Below are 19,867 nucleotides of genomic sequence, written 5' to 3' on the forward strand. Positions count from 1 at the left end.
AGTTGAATAAAAGGAAAACTCACCTTGCCCGCAAAGACCCAGCCTCTGACACACTCTCAATTGTTGCTGAATTTCGCCTCGGGTTGCGTGATCCTGCGTTAAAAGTGCGTTAGCCTGCTTTAATCTACGCTATTTGCAACACACCGTCGGCATATTTCGGTAACACGATCGCCTCAGCGCCTGCGACGCGAGAAATAACGCCGCGACGCGTCCAGCGAAGAGCGCGCGAGCCTATCCAGCCGCCGGGAAGCCACTTTTTACCTGTCACTCTCACCGTGTCCGCCACCAGCCTTCCTCCTCGGAGCTTCTTCGGAAAGAACGGGCATATCGCCTGAAGAAGAACGGAAAATGTTGCCGTGTAGTGAGAAGTTGCTGCCACTCTTCACACATTATCATCACCCGCCCCCTTATTTGCGCTCAACTCCTCATGAAGACACGGTATATCCACAGGGACCGCTTACAACATTCTCCCTTTGCGCAAAAGTGGACGAAGGGAAAAAGTCAATAATACGCGGTGGAACAGTGAGCCTCGTTAATGCGCAAGCCTTTTGAAATTCTCCATGTACGCTGTTTTAGCCAGAGCGACCCCATGTGCTCGTTATTAATGAATTATCCATCTGGCCGCCGTCGACTATCATATTGTACGTGTTGCGCTGAAGCGCCACCGACTGGTCCTTTGACCACATGCGGAATAAATTGTGTCTGGGACCAGAATCAGAAACTTATACTACGGCGAAGGCTTGGCTTATGAATATTAAATGAGCAACGGCTGACGTTGCTTAGTAACCCTCCAGGAGTGTCCATTCACGAACCCTAATTATGTTTTAATCTTTGGACACTCTTTGGTTAAACCGCTTGCTGGTTTGATATAGCGGGTTAGACGTCACTCAAGCTAATTAATATGCATGAGCCGACGCTTCGTCGTAGTAGGATGTGTATATCCGCGCCCGGGACCTCCCAAAATTGGATCGTGGATGTGATCGCATAGCCTGGCTATTTCAAGATCCTCTGTAGAACCGATGAAAAACGCACTCGACCACCTGTCGTAGAAAAAAAAAAGTCATTTATGTTTTATCCAAACGCTTAGTGGCTTTTTAAAATAAATACGTTTTTGCTCAGTGCCTTTGCTTAATATGTAATTAGAATAATCCGTTGTTATCACATAAATGTTGTCTCTGAAGTCTGTTAAGCGATGTAAATGTAACCTGTGTGTGACATTTAAATTAAGACATTTTTTATAGGTCACTTTTGGGGTGAAACAGTCTTATCATTAGGCAACAGACCGTAAATGTATGCATTTTTCTTCCGTTATTTGAGATTCACGTTCTGAAGGGTCTCATTGCAGGTGTGGAGCGGCCCCCTGTGGTGACACATGGATGTAGATCGGTCGTAAACTCCGGTATTATTCCTCTTTTTCCACAAATGTAAACGTTATAATAGCAAACGTAAACGTTACGGGCCTAGTACGAAGAAAAAAAGAACATAAAAACGTATTCAAAATATTTTAAGAGCTCATTTAAATACCAATATTGTGTTTGTAAATGTTTTTTTTCCCGCGTTCTCCGTTGTTGACGTTTTCCCCACATTATGTTGAAAGAGATCTGTGGTTTTCTATAGAGGTTGATTTAATTCATTGAAATAGTTAGTCACTGGAAGACACGCCCTTCGCGGTGTCGTCATCACGGCTCGAGACGGAGGGTGAGGGATTTCATACGGTCACACGGCCCGGTATATTTTCGCAAAATATTCAGCTGTACGAATGATCATCCACACTGCATTCGTTATTCAGCTAACATCGGCGATCCTCTGGTGAGTCTCCATCATTGTTCCTCGCGCGGTTTGTGCAAGCAGGGAGGTCAGCTGACGGTTGTTTCCATCTCTCTGTCGCCTCTCTCATCATTCTCTAAATGCTGGTATTTATCTTCTTTCGGAAACTGTCTGATACGCATAGTGCATTTTTTTCAGCACAGATGATGCTTCTAGCCGTAGAGAGATATGCGAGGCCTAGTGAAGTGAGCAGTAATGGCCTGTAAAGTTGTTGTGGAGCTCCTCATGCTTGTATCACACAGGTAAACATTAGGACTGCGAGTCCAGTCAGGCAGGGGGAAAAGACTCGAACAAAAAACGTTATAATATAAAACATCTCTTTTGGTTTATATAAAAGCCCTAGAGCTTCCTGTGACGAATTCTTCACACAAACGCGTTCATTGTTTTGAACATTTTCCATTTTAAATAATAAAGGCATTACTGTAGGCACCACGGGATAGGAAGGACGCCTGCGCACTGTTCTCTAAACTATAGATTGTTTAATTTTGTGAGTTTTGATAATCAAAATGTTGGGCTACCATTGACTTCCAATGTTTGGACATGACAACATCATGGATTTAAATACTGAAACATTTCTGTGTTCTGCAAAAAAAAAGGCCAGAAAACGTTGAAATGATTAAATGATAACATAAATGTTATAATTATTATTTTCTTGAGCATGTCCATGTAGCATAGTTTCTAACATTTATTTTCATCCAGAGTTGCAGTAATTTAAGTTTGCCTTAATATCTTGTTATCTTAATTATCATCTTAATGATGAGAGAGTCTGACTGCAGTGCAAAGGATCATCTTTACATGCCAGAGATTCTCAGTATTCTCAGACTTTATGGTGGCAAATCGTTGAAAATGACAATTTGAGCCAGAGGAATCCTTGCATTGTCATCTTCGGATATGCCCGTGCCATTAGGGAAGATAATCTAGTTATTCAGTGTATCAGACAGTCATAAAGGTTACTGAACCTAGCTAGACCTGACCAACTGCAGCAACCCCAGGTCATACCATCTATTTGATTGTGGCGCTTTTCCACTGCGTTCAAAGTAAAAAGATTTTTTGGAAGGGCAGTGAATTACAGTAGATAATGTATAGAACAAACATTAAATGTATATTTGACCCTGGACTACAAACTCAGTCATAATGATACATTTTTACACAGTCTGGATAAATAAGAGGCAATACTTTACAATAAGGTGTCAACGTCAGCAAATGTATTAAATAACATGAACAAACAATGAGCAATGCATTTATTTCACTATTTATTAATCTATGTTAATGTTAGTTAGTGAAAATGCAATTGTTCATTGTTTATTCATGTTAGTTCACAGAGGAGTAACTAATGTTAAACACAACTTGTGATTTTAATAATGCATTAGTATATGCTGAAATGAACATTATGATTAATAAATGCTGTAGGAGTATTGTTTATTCCTAGTTCATGTTTACTAATGTTGTTAATCAATGTTAAATAATGAACCATATTGAGAAAATCGCATTTAAAATTGTCCAAACGAAGTTAGCAAAATATAGTTTTGATGTATCTACGGTCGGAAATTTACAAAATGTCTTCATGGAACATGATCTTCACTTAATGTGTTTTATGGTCCAGGGTCACATAGATACATTGTATATACATGTACATTCCAGCGTTGTTACTGTAGGTTGAGGGTACACCCGCTCTTTTTTCTTCTAAAATCTTTTTACGTTTATTCATTTTTTATTATGCAAGCTTATGCTGTCTTCCGTCAATACCACGTGCTCCTCAGGCTTTCAGCATGCCATAGCTATTCTCCTCTCTGTTCTCTGTCTCACAGCGGGGGTGGGGTGCGTGAGGGCCGCTGTCAGGATCCCACCCTGTGGGGCAGCCTCACACTGAATGGTGTCTCCCACAATGAAGGCTTTGGTGGATGCAGTCTGGGTGGTGTGGAGCATCGGGGCCTCAGTCTATGACTACATCCACACCAACGCCATGGAAGAACGCATTCACTCACTGGAGAGCGCTATAACCGTCCACCAGTGTGTCATTGGACTGCTCTCTGCTGGACTTGTGGCCCTCTTCACCTACATTCTTCTGAGGAAGCACTGACCCAGGATTTCAGCCATTTTTTGTATGCAAGACTACATGCCAAGCTTTGTTCAGTTCATTTTAAAGGGATTTTAAGAAGTCTGACTTTTACCTAATTGATTATTTGCTCAACTTTCTTAGTTTCCGCTTCTGTTAAAATGTCCCTACTGTATTAGCTGTGTAAAGCAAAATAACAGTATCTCTAAATTAAATATAGTCTTCCGCCATGTCTCATAATGAACTTTTAAGCTCATTGATGGCTACCACAGAGGAAAGATTCAGAGAAGTTACCTGTTCTCAGTTCTTTGCACAAAGCTTGGTGACAGCTGAACAAACAAAACGCAGAATAACTACTGGATCATCAGGCTTTTCAGCCTGTTTGCTGCTATCATCAGTGTGTCTCGGTTTCATTTAACTTGACAATGACTAAGCATAATGCAACTTATTTATGTTATCCTATTACAGTTCAGCTTATTTCGTAACATTATGGTTAATGAGAGGCATCAGTGTCATCAATTAAATGATTGATTGCACAGCTTGATAGAGAACTTAAAGTGTCCTTAATCACAAGGTATCTCATGTAGTCAACTTCATAAAGTTATCAGTGTATTAACTACTACATGTGAAGTGGGTTTTCAACATTGATTTCATCTGAAAGCTCATCGGTTAATGCACTATTGTTTTATAGGTTCTAATTCTTACTTTTACCATGTTTTTTTCCTTGAGGCAAAAACTTACTCATGTTGCACATGTTCTGTCATAGCAAAGTGAATGTTTAGCTTTGTAACGCAAAAAGAAGTCAGAGTATTTTGACTTTGAATTGATGATACCTACTAAAGCATTTCTCTACTGTACTATGTTTGAACTGATCTGTTTTATTTGGTGTGCTGGTCTAAGTGAGGATCTGTTAACATTCAATGTAAAGCATTTCTTTAAAAGACAAATGTCTTAAATGTTTATTACTGGAACAACAGAAAAGCACAAATGTCCATGCACTAGCATGTTTGAAACATTTCAGAGGAAAAAGGGAATTGGGCTTTTGAAAGAGAAATCGAGGTTTGAGGTCCAAATATGAACAAATCAGAAAAAACGTTGAAGACTGATGTTGTGTTTACATGTGCCCGGTCTGCAGAAGTGTGTACTTCGTGGTAAAACGCTCAACGCTTTCGCCCTCCAGGGTCTTAACAGCCCTCCAGTGGAGCTTCCCGCAGTTTTCTGGGTTTCCATGCCTTTCTAACTCTTCCTTGATGTATTCAATCCAGAGATCTAAGACATCAAATTATTTTAGTTGATAAGTGAAAAAGCGTTCTCTTTAAAGGCTAAAAGCACTGAATCACACTCACCTTCATCTGAGGAACCGAATTCACGAAGCGCTCGCTCATAGTAGTCTCTGAGGTTACTCATCTTTGGTGTCTCCTGAGAGAAAACAAATCAGTAATACATAACATTATTTCTATAAATGTCTGCTGGTCGCTAAATATTTTAGACACCTGTTACACCAGGTGCTACGTCACGTTTACCTGCTCTTTTTCAATCTCAATCATCTTCCTGAAGAATGTCTTGGTGAAGGGTCTGTGTTCATGTAAGCTGAAACCCAAGAGAAGAGATCTTTATTAATTGATTGTGCCTTATTTGTAGATATGCAGTTGTGTCCAAAAAGTAAAAAAAAACAAGAACATTTCAGAATTTGCAAAACTATTGCACAATTTTTTTTTCTAGTGGCTACACTCAGTGTACCTTTTGAAAGTTTTTCTAGCCCTTTTGTAACCACCAGTTTTATATGACCATTCAAGGTATTTCTCCTTCATGGCAGATGACACTGCAGGAGCTGGAGACACAAGCCCTTTCTGCAAGTACAGGTTTAGGAGCAATTTCAATACATTACATTACAAATCAAATATGTAATCAGGACTATAAAAAACCATTAGAAAGGTCTGATTGCCTTTATATTGACTATAAGTAATTGGTCTTAGTTTTAGAGCATGTCTCACCTGAAAAAAGGTCTCGGTGTCTTCTGGTACCTGTGAGGTCATGCTCCAGTCTGCCTGCAGCTGCCATAACGGCAGACTTTCCTGTGGAGCATATCATAGACTGATTATTATATATTTGGGTTTAAACTCTCTATACCACAGTAAAAATATATGGATATTAATATATGAAAAGTTCATGTGCAAAAAAAATGACCTTTTTTTAATTTAATTTAATAATTTAATTTAATTATTATCGGTTATTTCGGGTTAAAAGGAAAAAAAACAAAAAACCTTAATTACTAGCCAACACAATAAAACTTATTTGACAGTCGACTCTTGGAACTCACTGTGTCATGCTGATAATATGAAAATAAGTGCATTTGCATTACAGCTACAAGGATTGGGACCTCGTTGCATTATATTACATTTCATCAGTTATGGGTTCCTACACTTTTCTCAGGTTTCATTTAATATCCCTAATTCCCCAAGAAACTGACAAAACTATATTGTTTGGACAAAAACAAAGACATGAACTGAGAAATCAAACAGGACAGATATCACTCTACAGCATCGTGTTCCCACTTGGTTGGATATTAGCCTCTTTGTCAGGTTATGTAACTACAGGCTTCATAATCCCACACAGCCATTTCTCACTAGCTGGTTTACAAAGAGTACTTAGGACAGAACCGAGCAGAAGCTTAACAAGAATACCTACATAGTTATACGTAGAGCATGGTGCTAGCAACACCAAGGTCAGGAGCTCAGTTCCCAGGGAACTGATAAAACTGTTTTATCATTAATGCTCATAAAGTACAGAAATGAACAACAGTAATATTATCCAATTATTAAAATGTAAGAAAAACATTCAGAAGAAGTTCATTTGTTCAAGTGGACAAATTAGGGCAAATCTGCTGTTAGAAGATGTCCCACTTAGAGGCAGCTGTGGCACAACTGCTACCTTGGGATTCACGTGTTTCAGGGCTTCCTGGAATAGACGTCCCGCCTCTGAGCTTTCCATATGGACCAATATCTGGAGGCTGAAGCTCCACATCTCAACTGATTGGCTGAAGTACTGGGTGGCTGTGATGGCGATCTGGGTAGCAGATACTGTATCCCCTGACGACAAAAGGACCTGCAGCTGTTTTTTTTTGAGGCGATAGAAAGTGGCCTATATTACTACAACAGCTCCATTTTACTCAAATGCTGCAAAAGGTGTGCGAGGAGGAGATATTGCAATGAGATGTTAACGGTAAACATTACCCAGTTCTTGTAGAATGTCTCTTGCAAAAGCTTGGCGTCATGAGCACTCTGTAAGACTCCGAGTAGTCGTTCCTTTCTCTGAAAATATGAACATTAGCACAATGTGTGTCATTAAGGTTACATTTGAATAATAGATTATTTGCAATGCAAATATTATATTTATAGTGCAGCCCTAATTTCAATGGTAACGGGTGAGATCTTTTAGCATTGGCTATTCTTAAACCTAATGTACATAATTGTTTTAAAATAACTACTTTACAAACACCTTAATTTGTAGTTTCCATTTTTTTGTAAAAATGTAACCCTGGACCACAAAACCGGTCATAAGTGTAAATGTTTTACTAAACGTAATTTTGTTAAATTTAAAAATAAATTTTTTTATTTAATTTTTTATTCTTTATTTAATATTCTAATTAATTTTGTCATAAAAGATTTCGACCCATACAATGTATTTTTGGTGACTGCTACAAATACCCCCCCGTAACTTAAGACTGGTTTTGTTGTGCATGGTCACATATGGTTTAATAGAAGAAATCGAACTTCCCAAATATAGCAAGTACTGCTGTGCTATTCTGATCAAGATTATCACAAAAACTACAGGTTTATCACCTTTTCCTTGAGTTCAGTGACGTTTGTCTTCCTCTTATATCGCTCAAGACAGAATGTGACATAACATGTCCACATGGCCTCTTAAAAACAAAACACACGAGTAGACAAATGAAGCCATGAGAATCCACTCGTATTCAATCAGTAAATTCAACATGTTAAATCCTGATACCTGTATTAAGGCTCTTTAGTGCCTCTTCGTAAACGACGCAGCAGCGTTCTTCTCTGCGATCCGTATCAGAAGCTCTTCCCTTCGCAGACTGAAGCTCCGGGGCTCCAGCAGCATCCAGCTCCCGCTTAGCCATGAAATCCCACATCACGCAGTCTTCAACATACTGACTCTGCACGCTGAACACAAATATAAAGTCTCATGTCTTCCTGTAAATGCATTTCCCCCAATATTGATTCAGTGTTAATCTGTTCATTTATACTAACTCTTACAGCATTTTTAAGATGACCAACAAAAAATGAAAAAAAAAAAAAAAAACATGTATCTGCCCAATCTCAGTAAGCAAAAGGGGAGAAAAATAAAAGTCTTTACTCCTGTAGGATGGTGTCCTGTAGCTCCTTTGTGAAGTCGAAGATGGCAGCAATCTGTAGCAGTGACAACATGAATTCAGCCCCTGATAAAACAAGACACATAAATGTACAACACTCAGCCAATGTAACCTTTTGAGTTGAATAGTTCTGCGGAAATCTAGCTGACCTTTAATTTTTTGTGCAGCATCTCTGTACACCACCTCAGCAAGTTTTCCACTCAAGATTTCAGCAGAAAAGGTATATTCCCCCTGAATTGAGTTTTTTTTTTTGTTACTTTCTTTTTAATTAGCAAAAATGAGAAAAGCGCTCAGATCTACACCTATAACCGTACCACGTCTATTTTAGCTTGCTCCAACTCCTGCTGCTGTTTCCTTAGTTTCTCAGCATGCATGAGTTCCATCCGGAAATACTGCACACACACAAATGAACATCAGAGAGGACCGTTCATAACTGAATGTTTTATTCGGTTTTTTTTAGGTCAACTCAAATAAATAGCAATGTCTTCTTACCTCCTGATAGACCTTCTTATTCTCAGGATGGAAGCGCAAGGCACGGAGGAAGAGATGGCGAGCACTCTCTGAAGAGTTCCTGTCCTCCATCTCACACTTAGCAGCCATTATCCACAAAGCTGCCAGCAATATGAAATTGTGAAATTTCCTCTAAAGTAAATGACTATGTACACTTTATAGAACAATAAACCTTTCAGGCAACTATAATTAAAATGAAATTAAATAAAAGCTTACCTGGTTTGTCAGGATGGATAGCTAACATAGATGACAAAACCTTGCTGAGTTGAGACTTTGTGCCCTAATAATAATAATAATAATAATAATAATAATAAAACAAATACCATAATACAATTAAATAACTGACAATCACAATATGGCAGATCTGCTTGTTTTAAATCAATCACATACCCATTTCTTATTGAAGGCAACCTGAGAAAGCCAAAGCTGCACATCTTCCTACAGAAAAGCATTGACTTGAATCAAGTTAAAAACTCAACATCAATTTACAACATCTAAAAAGGAAGGGATTTTTTTTCTTATTGTCCAACCTGCCATTTTGTTGTAGCCCATCTGAATATATGGTTTATGCGATGAATGATGGGATACTCAATTTCCTCCCGTTTAAAATGATAACCAATTCTCTGTACACACAACAGTTCAGTTAGGGTGCATTAGGGTGTACACAGCTGTTTTAATACATTCTACAGCCAAGTACACCAAAGCTCTACTCACTGCTCTTCTCTTCTTGATGAGCTCCAGGACGTTTATTTCATACTGACGAAAATCAGACACAAACACACCAAATTAATCGTCACACATCACGTTTTTTGGACCTTGTAGCAAATCAGAAAGATAACTGCAAACCCCAACCTATCATGTTCCAGGTATCTAATGTGTACTAATGATTTATGTGCAAGACTAACAGATTTTTTGTCAATACAGACCTGTATATACGCAATAAATTCGCCTTTGCTCTGAGATTTTCGGTGAAGCTTGTATTCGAGAGCAGTAGATCTTTTTAACATAGACCTGTAAGAGATGTCTTAATTGAGGAAGCTGTTTGTTTCGGAGTAGAAGAACTTGTTTCTATTTGTTGTGTTTGTGTGCGCTGGGATACTCACTTAACTTCTTTATTGGTGAACAAACCGACTCTTTCTAGCTGTTCGAGCGCCGGTATTCTGTCCTCTAATCGCTGTTGCACACTGTCTGCCATTTCTAAGGGTTGTGAGGTAAATCTTTAAACAAATGTACAAGTTATTCAGAGTCTTAGCAAAGTAGCGAACCCTGACTTGCTTCACATCTCTACACACGTGGGGACGGGAAGTTGTCATGCGCTCTACATCCGGTTGCTCATCAGAAAATATCTCCGACGGGAATTCTGCACTCAGTTGATGGATCCTTGATATTTATTGCTATAGTCGAGTCTGTTATAGTGAAATATCATAATTTAGAGCATTAATAGTTAGAAAAGTTTTTATGAATTGAGGAACTCTGTGTGGCGAGGGCTAAATGTCTTCAACGGTTATCACTATATGATTTAAAATATAGACCACACAAACAGTATTTCGGTTTATATTTCATTAGTGTTTTTATTTGACGTGATAATTTTTAATTATCATTTAAAATAGATAAGTACCGAAACAGCTCGCGATATGTGCTATTCTCCCCCGCGTTCTCTCTCTCTTCCCAGAACCAAAACATTCTTGGCGGCAATTTGTCTCCTCTACCAATCTTAATCTCGCGTCTTTCAAGGTGAGTCAGGCCAATAGAAAGCCTCGATGTCACTAGACGTCGTCTCCGATTGGCTGGAAGGTTGTCATGGGCGGGTTCTCACGGCACTTTCCTGAAGGGCTCGAGCGATACAGTACTACCGATGCCCATCACTTTGGTAGGATTTTCCCATCCAAAATAAACGCAATTTCGGTCGCAAATATCAGATAGTTATTGAGTAAGCCGTTTATTTAATCCGGTACGTGAACAGCTGCTTGTATGGATGGATAACCCGGTGCCGTTTAACTGTGTTTTCGTCGCTGTGAAGGACCGCAAACTAACGTGCTAATTTTCATCTGTTGAGGATCAGTGACCAGACTGAGGACACACACCAACAACGCATTTACAACTCATATGATTTATTCATATGAGTCATATTAAAACATGTACGAGTCACAGAGACTGGTGACCACCAATATCTGATGTTTAGTTGATGGTAGAGAACTGGTTAAAGGAGCGAGGGCAGCTATCTGTCATTAATGTGAAGATATTTCGCCTGGTGTTGTTTTGGTGTGAAGTTTTGGGTAGTTGTTAATTTATGATGGCTCCTCAGAAATACTCGGCTCAGGTGATGAACTGTAAAGCCAATGGTGCTGTATACCCATCCTCTGGCGTTACCTCCATAAAGAAGCCCAAGATGGAGCAGCTGCAGGCCGACCATGAGCTCTTCCTGCAGGCCTTTGAAAGTGAGTCTATGTCTGTCCTAATTTAACACACCACTGCAAAACTGTTATCTGTATCTTTTGCCATTTGGGAAAGTATATTAACACACTCACCACTGTTCTTTTGTCTGCTATTACTATCATTTAGATAGGTGGAGTCCATGGGTGTTTTTTTTTAACATGATGCTGTTTTTTTTTTATTACTAAGTAATAACTAATTTGCAGATAGCTAATTAAAAAGCTCTAGTTTACTGTACATGAAGGGCTTGAAAAGAAACTTTTTCACTTCACAAGCTTTATAATACTATGTTTTTGTTAATATTTCTGCATTTTCTCATCAGAGCCAACTCAAATATACAGATTCCTACGCACAAGGAACCTAATAGCTGTATGTATACCCTTTATAGATGAATCATAAGGATTAACACTGAATTTATACTGAAGTTAGGTCTGTTTGAATTTGGGTTTTATTCTACTTTCTTGCTCTTTCACAGCCAATATTACTTCATAGGACCCTCACGTTTATGTCTCATAGAAACTCAAGAACAAATGCCAAAAGGTAGGTCTTCTCTAAGTTCTAATAGTTATCTGACAGTCTGCTTTGTAGGCCTGTGAAATGGTTGATCGCATTTAAAATAAAATGTTACGTTTACATACTATATGTGTGTGTACTATAATTATATATATAAATACACACACATGCACTTTAAGAATATATTTAAGAAAATTGTTGTTTATATAGTAAATAGTAATATAGTAAAAAAAGTGTATATAATATAAATTATACAAATATAAATGTATTTGTGTTAGTACATACTGTATAATATTTTCAAAATATATACACACACATATATTATATACATGTATTTACATATACATAATAAATACACACACACATATATATATATATACACATATAAATATATACACACACATATATATATATATATATATATATATATATATATATATATATATATATATATATATATATATATATATATATATATGTGTGTGTGTGTGTATATATATATATATATATATATATATATATATATATATATATATATATATATATTAATATTGATATATATTTATATATAAATACATTTAATATATAAACAACATATTTTTCTGAAATATATGCATGCATTATATATACATAAACTTTTATTTTGAATGTGATTAATTGTTTTGCAATTTAATTAAACTGACCCTTTTCTTCAGAAAAACATTTAAAGTGGATGATTTGCTGTCCAGTGTGGAGAGAATGAAAGGGGAGCCCGAGTCTCGGAGGTACCGGTCTTCTACAGATGTTTGTCATGCAGTGGTTTTACACAGATATGAGCGTGAAAGATTGGAATACACTACACAACTTTTAACAATAGGCATTATAGGCTTGCTGACTTTGTAAATGGTTATAGAAAAAATACTGTGCTTTACACACTAAACATACTGAAGTGCATCAACAGACTTTTAGGCTGTTCCTGATTCCCAACACGTATTGATGCTAAAATGCGTGCCTCATTACTAAAAGAAAAACAACAAATAAAAGCAATATTGTGATAAATTCAGCTCAAAATATCCTCTGACTGAATCAGCTCATGTGCCCTGTTACAATAGTGTGTTTTCTTTTTAAAATGCATAGCTTTTGCTACCCCCAATTTTTTTAACCCTCGAAAACTGAGACTTTATAAAAAGCTGCAGACCCTGTTTTAGTTTGAAAACTTGCATTTCAATATAAAAAGAACAAAACTGAAACTTTTGTAAACAGTGATATGGCTGTCCACTTTCTCTCAGTGTACCCTTGACGACTGTGTAAACAGTAACATGTGCATTGTTGTACCCATAGAGATATATATATATATATATATATATATATATATATTATATAAAATATATATTTATAAATGTAAATGGGAAAATGCCATTTTAAAGTGTAATTTAAAGCTAAAAATTTATCTAAAAACACTGTACATCATATATGCAATCTATCAACTTCAACCGCCCAAAACATGCAGAGTGGTTCTGATTTTTGACAACTGGCGTTGACTTCTAAAGTTAGCAAAGTGGGGTAAAAATCTGTTCAGAAGTTGTGTAGTCTATTGAACAGCTTGATAGAGATAGTATTGGTCTGCTGTTTTCAGACAGGAAACAGGAAAATGTGATAGGATCATTTGGTTGCAAATGGTGATTTTTAGTTCTGTATTTTATGTTATTTCAGTGTGACTTCACATCTACAGCTGACGTTCACTGGATTTTTTCACAAAAATGGTAAGCCTACATTTGCCTAAAATGTACCAGTCCATCTGAATTGTGCAACTATCTCTTTAGGGTTCTGATATAATTTTTGTTCTTTATCCAGATAAGCCATGTCAAAACTCAGAAAATGATCAAAACTCAGTTTCACTTGAGGTGCTACTTGTCAAAGTCTGTCACAAAAAGCGTAAGGTGAGCTTTGCTCTAATGTTATTTAATATAGATGTGTTGTTTTGGGTTTGTACATCAGTAAATGTTGATATATGAGTGAGCTGTCCCTTAAAACATAAAAGTGAATAAAACAATTAAAGCATGCGTCTCATTGAGATCAAATTTTTTTTTTTTTTTTTTTTTTTTTTTGACGGTCATTTTGCTCCCTTAGGATGTCAGCTGCCCTATAAAGCAAGTGCCTACGGGGAAAAAGCAGGTGCCTTTGAACCCGGATCTCAGCCAAACCAAGTCTGGTGCCTTCCCTTCCCTGCTGGTGTCCAGCAATGAGTTTGAGCCAAGTAACAGCCACATGGTCAAATCCTATTCTCTTCTCTTCAGGGTGTCTCGCACAGGCAAAAGAGACCCCAACGGTTTCATCAGCTGTGAGACAGATGAGAATATTGGTGAGTGGCAGTTGTGTGTACACAGCGTGTGACATCAACAGTGTTGAAAGCTGTGTAAAGGCTCGGCAGAATTCCCTCCCTTATTTGTTTCGTGACTTTAGTATATTAGAGAGAGATCACTCATATACGAAAGAGGTGCCATCGTTTATTCATCCTCAGGTTTTTACACACTTGTATGACTTTCTTCTGTGGAACAGAAAAGATGTTTTGGTCTGCATGAAAGTCAGTGGGTCTGGTGTTCTTTGGACCCCACTGACTTTGATTCTGGGCACAAAAAATTGTTCTTTAAAATATTGTGTTCCACAGAGTAAAGAACGCCATACAGGTTTGAAAAGCAAAGGCAGCGTTTTATAATTAGGTGAACTAGCCCTTTATTTCCGTATATCTAAAGAGATGGATCACAGTTTAAGAAGTATCATGTTTTTTCAGAAAATCTGATGGTGCGTGACTGACTGAAATCGAACCTTTTCTGTCGTCTATCCATGATGATGTGAAGAACAATTAAAGTCAGCACCCTACATTTTCAAATATAGTCAATACAGTTAATTGAGGACTGCCTTCTGCAGTTATTGTAGCCTCAGCCTAACAAAATGCTAAATGGAACAATACATGCCTGATGCTTTTATTTATAGATGTAAAAGAGGATCTCCCGTCCAGAAAGAAGAGAAACTCATCCCACAGAGGTGACGGAGAGATTCCAGAAACATTCGTTGCTCAGATGACTGTTTTTGATAAAAACAGGTCGGTACTAGTAGTATTTTTAAACGGCCTCATTTTACTTAGAACTATCAGAAAAATGTATCGTGTGATAGAAAAACAGCACAATATAGCTGTGTAATGATTGTCCTTCAGACGGCTGCAGCTGCTGGATGGAGAGTATGAGGTTTCCATGCAACAGATTGAAGACTGTCCAGTCAGCAAGAAGAGGGCCACATGGGAGACCATAATGGATGGAAAGGTTGGTAATCTCTGGAAGAAATAAGCTGCTAGATTTCCTGTCTGGCATTTAAAGTTCTAAACAAAACCAGTGGGGTGTTGCTTCATAGTCAAATCTAAAAAAGTAATCTAGCTGTTTTCTAAAATAAACTTTTATTTCCAAAATTGTAGTAGATGTATGATTTAGTTCAGTCACAGTTGTAGATTGCAACTTTTTGATGCTTGTATTTTGAAGAGGTTGCCCCCGTTTGAGACCTTCTCTCAGGGACCAACTTTGCAGTTCACCCTTCGCTGGACAGGTGACCCCAATGACCCTTCAATAGCTCCTGTGGCCAAACCTCTCTCCACACGCAGTTCTGACACCAGCACCACAGAAAGCAGACCCAGCACTCTCCGAACTGCTCATGTTGGTAAGGAAACAAACAGTGTGTTATCAGTCATGGTCTTTTTTTCTATTTAGTTTTTGTTAGGTTCCTTGTTCCATAATATCTGATCAAAGCTTTGTATAGTATAGGTGTTTAACATTTTATTCTCTCAGTGGCGAGGGATTCAGTAAGCACCAGCATGCAGTCTAGGAGAGAGCAGTCCCCCTGTGAACCCAGACAAAAACTACGCATCTTTTATCAGGTAGGAATTATGAACTCTTTTATTATAGTACATTTATGTATATTGCACTGTGCAAAGTCCCTTGTATATTACCATCTACAGTGTAAAAGTAAGTATCGCAAATTTTATGCAACGTGTTGGTATTTCTGTTCACAGTTTCTGTACAACAATAATACTCGTCAGCAGACAGAGGCCAGAGATGACTTGCACTGTCCCTGGTGCACACTTAACTGCCGTAAACTTTACAGCCTCCTGAAACACCTCAAACTCTCCCACAGTAGATTCATCTTTAACTATGTGGTGAGCACAGCAGGACACAGTCATGGTTTAATTTCAATGGTTCATTTATTAGGTTAAAAATTATTATGCAGTTATACATAGGGCTGGGTGGTATGATATATATATGGTGGGCTTAATATGAAGTGTTAAAGATTTTAATATATCTTGGTATGTAAATATATCCGTATGAAGCAAGATGTCAGAACAATATGTTAGAAGTGCAGTAAGCTGCGAACAATTAAAGAATTACAAGTGAGTTTATTATCCTATAACTTACTGTTCTTGAATGCTGTTTTTCAGCCTCATCCTAAAGGTGCTCGGATAGACGTGTCCATAAATGAGTGCTATGATGGCTCATATGTTGGCAATCCGCAAGACATCCATAGCCAGCCTGGCTTTGCCTTTAGCCGCAATGGCCCTGTTAAGAGGACAGCTGTCACCCACATACTTGTTTGCCGGTATGAAACAGATCTCAGTGAATCAGTGTGTTCAGGGAAAAATGTTATTATTGTTGACTACAGCATCATTTTGATATTTTAGTTTGAACCCGGCAGTTCACAATTATTATTTTTTTATTTTAAATTAATTATCTGTAAAAAAAAACAAAAAAAAACAGCATTATAAAAAATTCTATATATTTCTTTTATTTATTTGGCAGGAAGTGTGTTGTCAGATTATTAAAAATCAGTTTTGACATCAAAATATGTGCAAGGATATGCATATTGAATTAGCTACCAGAATGCTTGTAAAGATTTTAATGTTAAAAAAAAAAATCAGGGTAATGCATTCTCAGGCTGGGCTTCGATTAACCCAGCATTAGGCCATAGTACCTGTAGTTCCTTACATTGAGACAAAGGTAACTTATATTACTTTATAAAACTTTATATTAAGATCAGTGAGTGCAAGTTTCCTTCAGTTGAAACTTACTCAACTGAAAAACTCCCACTAGGGTCCACTAGTTCACTTGCTTTGGTCAGGAGCAAATACAATTTTTATTTTAGTTTGGTGTAATTCACTTTCACACTGCCAAACAAAACCACACGTGTGCTAAGAACAAAATCAGCCTAATCATGCAGTTTTTGTAGTGCAATTATTATTTTACTGATTTTTCTGCTACTAACTCAATATGAATCCAGCAGAGAGAGCATGCTCTTACACATAGCATACTAACAGTGGCACTGCGCCGAAGATGTACTAGCTCAAAAGAAATCGAAAGAAACATATAGGAAAGCGATCGCTGGCTTGCATGTTTTCTTCTTTCTAGCAAATGTAGCAAACAAATCTTTACCATAACGCAACTCCCAACTATGGTAGCCTGTTCATTTAAAAGGTGCAGTGCTTTCTGCAATTAGTCAGATTGTGTTCACAGCTAAACGAACTGTACCTGGGTTAGTTTGGAACTGAACCGAGACCACTTCTTCAGCTGGCTCTCCGGTCAGAGTGCAATTGCTATATTCACACCTGCCCAATCGTGTTAGTTTTACTTGATGAAAAACACTGCTTAGGCATTTACATGACTTTAATTATTGTTGGCATTTTAAGCATAATCAATGTATTTTTTGTGCATCAGTCACTCAGTTTTCTTTGAACTTCTTGCATTCCATGGACTTGTGTAGATAGACCTTTTTTTTTGTTTTATAAAAAATGTAAATGTAAAATAAGCTGTCACAGTATAAGAATATGTAAATAACTCAGGTAGAACTTTAAGGCGACGATGTGTGTTGCATGATCAATGTAGAATTTTATATATATAAGGTTGTAATGCAAGAAATGTTAACCATTTATTTTTTTTTTTTTAATCCTTCACTTTCTTTTAGGCCAAAGCGAATTAAGCCAAGTCTGTCTGAGTTTTTAGAGTCGGAGGACGGTGAGCCAGAGCAGCAGCGTACTTATGTGAGCGGACATAATCGTCTGTATTTCCACAGTGACAGCTGCATGCCCCTCCGTCCACAGGAGATGGAGGTGGACAGTGAGGATGAGCGGGATCCAGAGTGGCTCAGAGAAAAGACCACCACGGTTAGTCGACCTGTCAAACAACTACTGTTTTCAACAAGATACAAATTTCTGTTTGAATTTGAATTTAAGAGTTTATGCTCTTTTATGCATTATGAGTCTGACTGAATTCAGTTCAGTACATGCTTCATGATTGGTATGTTCTGTTTTGCCTGAAGCAAATTGAAGAATTCACAGACGTGAATGAAGGAGAAAAGGAAGTAATGAAGTTGTGGAATCTTCACGTTATGAAGAATGGGTAAATATGTTTTTAGACCCTTGATCATAGACTTCCAAAAAACATCCGGCATCGGTGATGTTCTTATCTCGCTTTATCGGGGATGTTCTTATTCTTCAGATTCATTGCTGATAATCAGATGAGTCAGGCGAGCATGCTGTTTGTGGAGAATTGCGGGCCATACATCATCCGCAGGAATCTGTGTCGGAACTTTCTGCTTCACCTGGTCAATCTGCATGACTTCAACCTGGTCACCACAGCGACCATTGACCGGGCCATGGTCCGTATGAAGGAGATAGAGGAGTCACTTCCTGAACTAGAGGAGGGGCAGAAGTCGTCAGATGCCACTTGCAATGGTCATGCTGTGTCTTTGGGTGTTTCACTACATGGCAAACGCACCAAAAGTGGAGTATCAGACTGACAACAGTTGGCTTTACAAGACAAATTATGAACATAATGAACACAATCTAGTTTGAACTCAAATTCTCCATACTTATCCTATGGAATCATCAATCTTAATCAACAATTTCTGTGGCTTAGAACAATTGTTCTATCTCTGATCTGCCCGTATACCCATTTATTAATAAGGAGCCCATTTGAGACTTGAGTGAGTTAGCTGCTGGTATTACAGACTGACACAAGTTCTGTTGACTGAACTGATGCAATTTTTCAGCGTTTTCAGTGTAGTTTGTCATACTTGTGAAACGGTATCATTTCAGCAGTCTTGTTTAGTATAATCCTTAGGTTTTTTTTTTCTCTTCTAAAAACCCATTATTTGATGAAGTGAGTTACTGTAGAATTGGGAGTACTGTTAGTTGACATTTTCTGTATACATTTTATGATTTTGTTAAACCACTGTGCATTCAGTGATTATTTAGCACATGTGTTACTACTTATTCAGTGGCTGTAGACTCAGAATTGTTGACATGGACACTAATTTGATATTCAGGTTTCTCAAGTCGGATTTGAAAGCGAAGCAACTTTACATTCCCCCTTTTTTTAAAAAAAAATACGTACAATACATACTCTTTTTACCTGTTTTAGATTGGACCAATCAGTATATATGTTGCAGTCTATTATCAGTGTGAAAATCCTTCCATTTTAGAGTGGCATCTTCTCTTGGTATATTTTTAAATATCAGTTCTCATGTTAATTAGCAATATAAATGCACACTCATGAAAGGAGAACTGCCTATGTTTGAGCCACTACAAGTCTTTGTTTCATAAATCATTGTAAACCAACCTAATTATGCCAATTAAAGTGAGGATCCAGAACAGAACGGTTCAATCCAATGTAGGTGATGTCAGACTTTTGTTAATACTGGGTATGTGGTTATATAGTTTGTTGCTATTACAAGGTTCGGATGTTGTACATGCCAAAGTATATCAGATAAAGCGTCCTTTCTCCTTCGATTTGTTTCCTCTGCAAAATGCACAAGTTTGGTGTACACAAGAAAACTATTTACAAATTAAAGATGTGTAAATGCTTGGTTTAAGTGGTTTTTAATTGTGCTCAAAATGCTATGGGGGTACATTTTCGAATTTAGAATGTTTTTTGAAATCATGGTGATTTCACATAAATTACAAAATATACAAATGTTTACAATGCTAAAGCAAAGATTTATTTAATGTATTTGAATCCTAAGCAACTTCACATTCCCTTTTTTAAATCCATTACATACTCTTATTACCTGTTTTAGGTTGGACCAATCAGTATATATGTTGCAGTGATCCAGTCTTC

The 19,867-nt window shown here is 37.5% G+C and overlaps 2 protein-coding genes and 1 long non-coding RNA gene across 3 annotated transcripts; 2 read left to right on the plus strand and 1 right to left on the minus strand.

Annotated features, from left to right (window-relative positions):
• Positions 1–264: 264 nt before the first annotated feature.
• Positions 265–4,740, plus strand: LOC122346827. Its single transcript, XR_006251178.1, has 2 exons — positions 265–1,809; positions 3,636–4,740. It is a non-coding gene; the product is annotated as an uncharacterized LOC122346827 (long non-coding RNA).
• A 77-nt stretch (positions 4,741–4,817) lies between these two features.
• utp6 (UTP6 small subunit processome component) lies at positions 4,818–10,143 on the minus strand. The gene is made up of 19 exons (XM_043241684.1): positions 9,893–10,143; positions 9,716–9,800; positions 9,504–9,545; positions 9,320–9,412; positions 9,180–9,227; positions 9,006–9,069; positions 8,772–8,890; positions 8,594–8,671; positions 8,429–8,510; positions 8,264–8,345; positions 7,895–8,070; positions 7,726–7,805; positions 7,117–7,194; positions 6,815–6,994; positions 5,878–5,958; positions 5,624–5,733; positions 5,407–5,473; positions 5,230–5,302; positions 4,818–5,152 (listed from the first exon to the last, which is right to left on the minus strand). The coding sequence occupies exons 1-19, from the start codon at positions 9,982–9,984 to the stop codon at positions 4,998–5,000; spliced, it is 1,785 nt and encodes a 594-aa protein (XP_043097619.1). The 5' UTR covers positions 9,985–10,143; the 3' UTR covers positions 4,818–4,997.
• Positions 10,144–10,514: 371 nt separating this feature from the next.
• suz12b (SUZ12 polycomb repressive complex 2 subunit b) lies at positions 10,515–19,616 on the plus strand. The gene is made up of 17 exons (XM_043241682.1): positions 10,515–10,659; positions 11,095–11,227; positions 11,545–11,591; positions 11,698–11,762; positions 12,431–12,499; positions 13,428–13,477; positions 13,569–13,654; positions 13,845–14,076; positions 14,709–14,817; positions 14,929–15,034; positions 15,248–15,422; positions 15,551–15,639; positions 15,775–15,918; positions 16,198–16,355; positions 17,715–17,913; positions 18,069–18,148; positions 18,248–19,616. Exons 1-17 carry the CDS (start codon positions 10,645–10,647, stop codon positions 18,546–18,548), a joined length of 2,058 nt encoding a protein of 685 aa, XP_043097617.1. The 5' UTR covers positions 10,515–10,644; the 3' UTR covers positions 18,549–19,616.
• Positions 19,617–19,867: the final 251 nt, after the last annotated feature.

This window comes from Puntigrus tetrazona, chromosome 6, assembly GCF_018831695.1.
Source record: "Puntigrus tetrazona isolate hp1 chromosome 6, ASM1883169v1, whole genome shotgun sequence".
Taxonomy (NCBI): domain Eukaryota; kingdom Metazoa; phylum Chordata; class Actinopteri; order Cypriniformes; family Cyprinidae; genus Puntigrus; species Puntigrus tetrazona.

Coding starts and splice junctions, on each gene's coding strand:
- suz12b (XM_043241682.1), top strand. Junction 14,077..14,708: donor TGAGACAGATGAGAATATTG/GTGAGTGGCAGT, acceptor TTTTATTTATAG/ATGTAAAAGAGGATCTCCCG. Junction 16,356..17,714: donor ACCCACATACTTGTTTGCCG/GTATGAAACAGA, acceptor ACTTTCTTTTAG/GCCAAAGCGAATTAAGCCAA.
- utp6 (XM_043241684.1), bottom strand. CDS start 9,984: ATGGCAGACAGTGTGCAACAGCGATTAGAGGACAGAATACCGGCGCTC. Junction 8,346..8,428: donor TGCTGCACAAAAAATTAAAG/GTCAGCTAGATT, acceptor TTGTTTTATCAG/GGGCTGAATTCATGTTGTCA. Junction 5,153..5,229: donor ATTCGGTTCCTCAGATGAAG/GTGAGTGTGATT, acceptor TTGATGTCTTAG/ATCTCTGGATTGAATACATC.